Genomic DNA, 9565 nt, shown 5'->3' on the forward strand with positions numbered 1-9565 from the left:
ATCAGCCTCCACTGTGTCCTGTGCGTCCAACACCCTCAGCTGGTACAGCGGGCGGCCGCTGCGGGGGTTCAGCAGGTTCACTCCACGCTCAGCGTCGCCAACATCGACAGAAATTTCTGCACAAAATAAAAGTGTTAACACGTTTAGAAATATGCATTAGTTTAAATGCACCCAATGGTAGTTTGTAGAGCTTTCAAAACCACACTACTGTTCCAATGTATATTAACCCTCATGGGGCAAAAATTCTGATGGAAAATGGTTACTGGAAGGGCCCTGGGCTGATTTTTAGGGTACCACCCAGAAAATAAAGAACTCATCTTGGGGCCCGGGCTTGGCTTCTGCAGTTTTAAATGCCCAAATTATGAAATGCTGACTCAAATGAGTTAATATGAAGCAGTATGTGTCAATTTGACAAAGATTGCTTTATTCAGTTTCAATAGGTTTATTGGTTTGAATCACTAAACCCATATTTCTGCTGACCACATTTAGGTCACTATTTCAACAGGTGTGTTGGCAGGTATGGTCACAGGTGATAACAAAACTTGCTCAGGTAGGTTCGCGATAACAACCGGCTTTACACAAGTAGGGCCGACGTGTACAGAAAAAGGACCTTTGGGCCTTTTGAGGTACCATAAGACAATAGCGGTATCAGCCGCAAAGAGGTGACGACAAACATATTGACGAACATATTCTTTTCATAGGGAGGACACAATTTCCGGACAAACATTTGCATAATAACATTAATCCCATCAAAAGATATCTGTGAACAATTCTGTGTCTGCACAAACGTGTTAGGATAACTAATGATTGAATAGACCAGGAGTATAGACCAAAGTTAAGTTTGAAACACTCTTAAGTCTTAACCACTCATAGAAAGGAGGGACATTTCCTGTTCGTGAGTCACCGCTAAATAAATGCTACAGCCGGCCTTTAATGAAAGCCGTATGGAAAACAACAGCGGCGAAAGTGCTGAGCTGGCTCCCTACGCATTTGGCCCGTCACGTTGTTTTCCAGTGGAAACGCCGTTGTTATTGGTGGCCCGTGAAAACTCGTTACGGTGGCAGCACTTGCTTTATTCAAAGGATATATGAGCTTACCATCGAAAACCCCAGGGTATTGGGGGGAATGTGCTGAGCTAGCTCATCTGGTGCTTCGTCCGTAAAAATGTTTTGTGCGAAAGTGCCTTAGCTTTGGCAGCGTGACAAAGGGATGACGGCAGGATGCACAAAAACATGTCATTAAGGCTGACTGTTGCTGCCAAGATACTGAGTGTTTAGCCTTGGATTATTGGAAGAAGAACTAATCTCTGTTCATCACGTATTGACTGAATGATTACAGAGTAAAATTGAAATCTTCAAAAAAGAAAATGGATGTTAGAGACGGTCATAGCTAGCTGGGCCGTCAGTCAATATCTGCTTGCAAACTGGACCCGAACCCTTGACCTCTTGGCTCGGCTCGCTACTGTGTGGCCTCGCGCGGTGTTACGCCGTATTCGAACATATTGTGTGAAATGAACAGATCTAACCGCATGCTGCTGGAAAAACCCACCTGTAAAAAAAGCCTCAAAAAACGTGTTTAAACACGAATTTCAACCCAACGTGCGAAAAAAAAAAAACGCCGATAAAAAGTCCTAAAACCCCGCGAAAAATAACCCCAAACCCAAACTTCTGTTTGGAGATTAACAAAACATCACTGTCACGGGTTGGCACGCGCTGGTACCGGTCGATGACCTAACGGTCCCAAATAGCTAGCGCTGTTACACGGACCTGACCTCATATAAACCTTTGAGGCTAGTAGCCTCTACCAGGCTTCGGGAGGTGGCCGGAAAGAGTAGAAATCGGCAAAATAGACAGAAAACATGCCGGGGGAATTGCGGTAAACTGTACTCTCTAGCGGACCAACTCTCCTGGTATGTTATGTCTTAATTTTGCCGATTTCTACTCTTTCCAGAAGCCTTCCGATGCCTGGTAGAGTCTAATCTTAAACCTTGTAAGAGCTGGTCATACCATATCTGTTGCCATGACAACGGACAGCTTACGTGCCCTGCCTCTGGTGCGACTGTTTGCCCAGCTGAAAGGTTGTACCAGTCTCTACCTTGTACGTACAGTGTCGTCACCGACAGTGCAAGGTACCAAACGTTTGTGTACAATCTCTTAACTCTTGGCAGGATTGTGACTGAAGATAAAAATCTCACCAGTCATCTTTCTCACCCCCCTTGATATGTTGTACCAGTCTCTACCTTGTATATACAATGTCATTAACAGCAGTGCAAGGTACAAAACGTTTGTGCACATTCATGTAGAAATGCATTGTCATCCTGAGTCATAACCGTTTGTGTACTTATAAAAACGCATTATCATCATAATGATATGGGTAAAGATTTCCTGTTTTCTTGTTCATTTCGTCACCTTTTAACTGGTTAGCAATAGTGTATGCTGCTCTCAATGTATGGATTTAACAACCAGTTAAAGTATTGAATGAAATAACAACATAAGAGGAAAAGTATTATTTTTGTAGTTATTCAGTTATTTCGTAGTTATCCACATCCAGGAATGGATCGCATATGCAGTAAAGTACTCCAGATTTTTTAAATTTTTTAATAAAATGTTCGGCACGGTTGAAACGCCAATGAAGGGTACGCTTGATTTTTCTTTCTCTTTATTTTCTGATTGAGCCAATCTTTCAACCCTTCGGCAAAAGATTTCACCACTGCCATCTTTCTCACCCTCCCTGTCTTTTATAATTACACAATGTAACCCTGTCAGCGCCTTCCAATCTCTATGATCTCTCGAGGGTTAAAGGTTTCCAGTCGAGTGTGCCAACAGATTTAAAACTTCCCGCTGAGACCGTTCTTACGCAACTTGTTTTTCTCGCTTTTCATGTCCTCCAGGTCACGTTTTCTTGCGTAAGTGCTGACTAGAGGAAAGAGCTCTCGCTTAATTGATTCCTGTCTCGATGCTTTGGTTTTGTGCGGATACTAGCAACATGTTTTGTGACTTTTGTGACGTTGTGTTGTTAAGTACTACTAAGTAAGAGCTGACTGTCAGTAAGAACGCAAGCAGTTTTCTTTCCGTGTAACACTTAGAGAAACAGTTGATAAATTAAGCAACGTTAACAAAAGAAAAAAAGAACACTATTCTCGCCTTCTTCGAAACTGTACATCGTTGAACCTGTACGTAGCAGTTAACATAAGTATGTGTGGTAAGATATCATAATGATTATTGTACTTCTGATTTATACATTGCCATTACTAACCTTGAATGTAACAGTTTGGGTTCATAGGCACTACCAACTGACCCGACCGATGGGTCTAGACCTTTTAGCCGAACAGAGCGTCGGCGTCGGCATGTGAGCTGGTGACCGGGTTTGGTCGTGGGTTCGATCCCCGGCCCGGGACCAGGAGTGTCTATCTGTTTCTACTCTCTTAATTCTTACATGAACGTAAGAGTATAAACGTACTGTAAAGAAGAACAATCGGCCTTAAACAAGCTTACTACATACAGTAACTGAAAAAGTGGGTAATTTTCGCTCACCTGCCAATGCCTGCGATATCAGCAGCAGACAGATCGCTGCAAGTGTCTTCATCTTGGCACGTCTAGTCGAAAAACGGTCTCCCAAGATTTTAACTAAACAACAAGACTTGATCTGATTTTTATACGCTCGCTGCAATCACGTGGTGGGACAGCTGTACAGATTAGTGATTATTGAATGAAAGGATCTGCATGGGAGATTTGTGAAACCGTTTCGTATTCAAAAGCAATGCTTTTTGCTACGGGATTGCTTTCAATTGAGTACTGTGGATATTCAGTAAAGGATGTATCGTATTTATGAGGCTTGGAAATATTGAATTGTGGGAGAATATTTCAGAAAGTGATACAAAATACATCCTCAAAACTCCTAAAAGAGCCTCTTATTAACTGAGAATGACTTTTGTCTTGTGGGCGTGTTGTAGGCTGGGCGCACTCCAAAGTTCGACCAGCGCAGGCCGGCCTGAACGAGTGCAATGTTGAACCCCAACCGTGTCTGTCTCAGGTTCTATAATGCCTGAATGGGATACAGTTAGGATCAAGCACGATTCTGGATAGTCTCTACGTATATATAAGAATGCTTAGGCATGGTGGAAAGACCAGATTTGTACAATATTTAGTTTAAACATTTCATTTCATTTCATTTATTGGTGATGCCAAACAACGCATTACAAGTGGGAGCCAGGCAGCCAAAGGCTGGTGGCGGCTGCCACTGGTACATACAACACAACACAGGACAAGTCAATACAATATACAGGACCTAACAACAAGTTACGAATATCAAAATAGTAAAACATATCAATGCATTATACAATATCAAAGACACAACATCATCAAATTAATAAAGTAATCATAATGATATCTATAATCAAAAGTGGAAGGGAAAGATGGAACGGTTGGAAAGTCAGAAAAGTTAAAAAGTTGTTTAAAAGTTAGTAGTCTGATGAGAGGTGGTTCCTGCATTTGGCCTTGAAAATTCTAACTGTGGCGGACCCTGTGACTTCACTGGGTAGATGGTTCCACAGGCGTGCAGTGTACAGGAAGAAACTGTTTTTGTAGGTGTTTGTTCTACTCCGGGGGATGTGCAGGTGGTGGGCATTCCGCAGTCGTAGCTGGGATTGACATGGAGGTTTGATAGGTCTTATACCTTTAGGTTTAAAGGTAGTAGAGTTTAGGGTCCTGGGTCGTGCAACTTAGGCCCAATTCCCACTAGGATAAAATTATCCTGATCGAGCCGAATCGGAGCCAGATCGAGCCGAATCTGAGCCAGATCGAGCCGGTTCGAAGCGAACAAGTGTATCCTAGTGGGAATGGGGCCTATGAAAAGCCTAACGTAGGAGTAAAAATGCCCAGCTACTGGTCCAGATATTATCTAATAAGGCAGATTGGCTGTATCACGCCTGACTTGAATGAAACTGGACGAAACCAGTGAGTCAGAACCAGATGACAAAGTTTTTTGTCTGTACTTTGATCTTTACCTACGGTTGGTGCAGTGTTTGTACTGCCATAGTGCAGAGGGGCATAGAGCAAAACTTTATCTCTGAAGTACTTGGTTTATTTGCCTGGTTGAAACAGTCACTGTTCTTATTTCATATTGTTAATTATTTATTGTCCTGAATATATGAAACCGGCTCCTTAAAATAGTCTCCGGCTAGTTGGGCAGTCCTGGCTGTGTATCTCTTTATATCTAATTATACACATTAAGTTTAATAAATGGAATCAAATATCCAGCTACTTTGAATTCACGGGAAGCTAAAACTGTCCTGTAGAACTGTTTTAATGGGAATCAACGTCATCAGGGCCTAGGGGTGCGAATTTGGTCAAACCATCAGCATGAGGCACGGTTTAGATAGTCCAGGCGTTTACAGAACCGTGTCTATGGCAAATCTACGGTCTTGGATAAGAGTGGACCATCCAAAACCGTGCTTAATGCTGACTCTAGCCCTTTCAGGCATAAAATTAAATAGACACACTTCTGAATACAGAAGTGATCATTTTAGATGAGGAGACAATTCTTTATGCCAGAGGTAGGTGGCGCTCGTGATATAATGATTACATATAACCTCTTTAGTGGAAGTTAAGTGATGTAAATTCATCAGGTGCGACGTAGCATCGTCAGGTGTGCATACTTTGTCATCGTGACGTGTACGCGAACCCGACAGACTCCATTTTTCATTTTTCCTGGCGAGCTGAGAGGAAGAGAAGTGTCGCTTAGCTGTAGAGCTAAAACTACAGTAAATTTGGCTGTCCCTCACCCGGTTCGGCAACTACCATCCTATCGACCATGTTTTGGAGGGTTTGGAGTCGAGTGTCGGTCTTTCTCTTCCTTCTTGTCGCCTCGTCGTGCTTAGAAGAAGCTATAGAACACGTGGTAAGACATTTTTCTCATGAATATATCTGATAGAGACCTACCTTCCAATGTCCGACAATGTCCTTCCAATGGGCTAGTATTAGGCCTAGGCACTTAGTAGTTGGGACGTCCACCAGTTTATTAGTCATTTTGTACATCATGCATAGTCTTGGCATTTTCCCTCTGTCTTCTGTCTGCAAATAAATATATTGTCGTCTTGACATTTTTCTTCTGTCTTCTGTTTGCAAACTAGCAGGTTTAATTTTTCGTTCATTGCTTCTGTAAATGTACATTTTTTTCTCGATCTCACCAAGAAAAATGACATCCAGCACGACTCGCCACCAGACGGCGACGACCCTGCTGCTTCCGAAGCGACCAGCGGCGATACCGAACTCCAGAGACAGTGCTGTGAACAGGGGAAGCAGTCTGCCGACGCCACGGGCGCCTGTGTCGGGAAGGCCCGCCGGTATGTGAAGACTCTCACCCTGGATGACGACAACGCCAAGCTGTGTAGGGTTGCCTTCAGTGGCTGCTGCAAGACTGAGAAAACTTCGGTGAGTTTGTTCTAATCTGTATCTGTATCTTGTTCCAAGCTTTCTAGTGATGACGACCCAACTCAGTATTCTTGGTGGTCAGGAGTTTCACTCTACGACTTATTTTGTATCCTTCGGGTTGAAAAATCGGGTTGTTTACTGTACAGCTACAAGAGCCATTTTGTTCACATTATATCATTTGAATACATATGAGAATTGTGAAAAAAATGTAAACACAGCATTTTCATCGGTGTTTTTGTTCACCCGTAGGCTCCGAAGAAAGACGTGAAACAACTGGGCGGCGGTCCTACAGAGAAAGAAGGAGCCACTAAGAAGAAAGGTAAGGTGGGCTGGTTACTAGAGACTAGGCGTGGAGAATGCATAACAATGCATTTTGATACAAGCACCTCAGAAAAATTGTTCCTTTCCCATGTAGCCCAACTGTTATGCTTTAACTACCTGGCAATTCCATTGCACCTAGTCGTCGGGATGACAAGGTTGAGTGTTTCTTTCTGCTGCAGCTCTCAGTAGCTCAGGGATTTTTGGATGCACCGTGGACAAAAAAAAAACGTCTTTTTGTCGTAACTTTTGTATCTGTTCACTGTATCCGTTCATCTTCTTTTGTTGTAACCTGCACTTAGCCAAGTGTGGCAAAAATGTGCGATTAAAGGTCTTCATTAATTCATTAAAATTGTAAACCTTCATTAATCTTTTTTTTTCAGCTCCTAAGGCAAAAAGAGGTGATCAGGAGCTCCGCACGTCGTGTTGTGAGCGCGGCCGCCAGTCCATCCGCCAGCGGGGCTCCTGCGATGTCAAGGCCCAAAGCTATGTCAGGACTCTCACCCTGACAAGAGGCAAGGCCAAGCTCTGCAGGATGCTGTTCACTGGCTGCTGCAACAGGGCTAGCAGGGTACCTTCGGTATGTCTCTTATACTTGTTTTAATTTTTTTTTTATTTACTTCATGGTTCTCCATTAAAAGGCTCATGGGAGCCACTCAAATGCTTTGGGTTACTGTACAGCCAGTGAGGACAGATGTTTGTTGAAGAAGTTCCACGCTAAAAGCTTCTTTCCTAGAACAACATCACTATGGAACAAGCTACCACGTGATCGTTTTCCATATGGGTATAACAAACATCTGTCCTCACTGGCTGTACAGTAACCCAAAGCATTTAAGTGGCCCCGTGAGCCTTGTTTTGTGGTGAACTATTAAGTAAATAAAAAAAAAAGACCCCTGCTCTTTTCTAGGGTGCTTTTTTCTTTCCTTCATACGTGTGCATTAGTCAAACTTTCACCTTATCAAATAGTCGTTTTTACACGTGAGTGTGACTGTCTAAAGTTGTTCCCTGTGTAGATTCCGGAAAACCCCGATGTAGATGTAAGACAACTTGGCGGTACCACACCAAGCGAAGGAGATGCAAACGAAAAAGGTAAATTAAATCGTATAGGTTGAATTGGTGAAATTTACATCCAGACAAGAACCAATAGCAAGCTAGTGACCTCCACATTTTCGTATGCAACTTTCAAGCCGTTTTTTTTGTGGGGGGGTCTTTGTTTTTAATATCCCTGTCCTATCGAGCAAAGTGTAACGTCTTCAAAACAGAAACAACAATTACTATTTTTCATTTGTATTGTAAGTTGTAACAATTATATCTTACTTTTCAAGGGGTTTATTGTTCCTCTTTGGACTGATTGATTTCTACCAGGATCCGTGGCACTTTTTTTTATTTCTGCAATGAAAAAATAACGAATTAAAGTGTAATGTATTGTTCGTTGCAGGCATTGAACCGGCCTGGAAGCGGCGCCTGGACAACCGATGCTGCAACGCCGGGAAGCGGAGCGCCGCTGCCACCCCGGGGTCCTGCCAGTCCCGGGCCCGCACCACCGTCCGCAAGGCCATCGCCCGGTCCCGCGTCGGCAAGTCCCACGGCCGCGGTACTACCCGTACAGACATGGCCGCCTGCGGACAGACCTTCATCCGCTGCTGTAACGAAGTTCCCATCGCGTAAATTTCTGTGTTGTAACGAATTTTCTTTCTTGCAAATGAGAAGAAATATTTCATTTTTATCCAAATTTGGGCACATTTTTGGGAACGTCTAGCCGTCCATATGTTGTAACAGAATTTCTATCGTTTGAAAGGGGAAGAAACAATTAGAACTCTTAGGGCCATTTATAAACCTCTAGCCCTTTCTTTGTTGTAAGGTAAAATCACCGCTTTCAAGTACAATGTATCTTTAACCATCGTCCGTAAGGCCATAGCCCAGTCCCGCGTCGGCAAGTCCCACGGTCGCGGCACTACCCGTACGGACTTGGCCGCCTGTGGACGGACCTTCATCCGCTGCTGTAACGAAGTTCCTATCGGGTAAAACGCTAAAACACTTTGAAAACAATTTGAAAACACCTAGCCGTTTCACTATATTTCCATGATAACTAGAATTAGTGTACAAGTTATATGTTTAGAAATAGCAACCAGTTGAACTTTTAAGTTTATTAACATTACGCCCTCAATGGAACTTACGTTACAGAATCATTGCACAAAAATTGAACATAATCCATTCAAGGCAATTTCTGAACAAATTTTATAACAAACGACGATCCGCAAAGCTATAGCCCGGTCCCGTGTCGGCAAGTCCAACGGCCGCGGTACTACCCGTACGGACATGGCCGCCTGTGGACAGACCTTCATCCGCTGCTGCAACGAAGTTCCCATCAGCTAAAACGAAGGCAATTTTTTTTTACCCGAATTCGGGCATACTTTGAAATGGCTAGCTATAGGTGTCCACAGAAAAAGTTTGCGCCGATTTGGACATATTTTTGAGAACACCTAGCCGTTTCTATATTGTAACGAAGTTCCTTTTGGGAAAAAAATGTGCACTTTGAGGGACTTTTGTGGACCTCTAGCCTTACCTTTGTTGTTATCATCTGTTTCGCTGTAACGAAGTTCCCATCGGGTAAAACTGGACGAAATGTTTGAACACAGGTTTGGACATACTTTTGAGAGCCTCTAGCCGTTTCTGTGTTGTAACAAATTTTCTTTCTTGCAAAAAATGTAGAAATATTCCATTTTTTCCCAAATGGGCACATTTGAGAACGTCTAGCCGTCTCTATGTTGTAACAAAATTTCTATCGTTGGAAAGGGGAAGAAACAATTGTGCCT

The 9565-nt window shown here is 43.1% G+C and overlaps 1 protein-coding gene across 1 annotated transcript; it reads left to right on the top strand.

Annotated features, from left to right (window-relative positions):
* The first annotated feature begins 5811 nt into the window (after window positions 1–5811).
* On the top strand, window positions 5812–8763 carry LOC109477338. Its single transcript, XM_019778540.1, has 6 exons — window positions 5812–5898; window positions 6192–6431; window positions 6681–6750; window positions 7133–7329; window positions 7763–7838; window positions 8188–8763. Exons 1-6 carry the CDS (start codon window positions 5812–5814, stop codon window positions 8415–8417), a joined length of 900 nt encoding a protein of 299 aa, XP_019634099.1. The 3' UTR covers window positions 8418–8763.
* The last annotated feature ends 802 nt before the right edge of the window (window positions 8764–9565 follow it).

This window comes from Branchiostoma belcheri, unplaced genomic scaffold (genome assembly GCF_001625305.1).
Source record: "Branchiostoma belcheri isolate BF01 breed outbred unplaced genomic scaffold, Haploidv18h27 scaffold105, whole genome shotgun sequence".
NCBI lineage: Eukaryota > Metazoa > Chordata > Leptocardii > Amphioxiformes > Branchiostomatidae > Branchiostoma > Branchiostoma belcheri.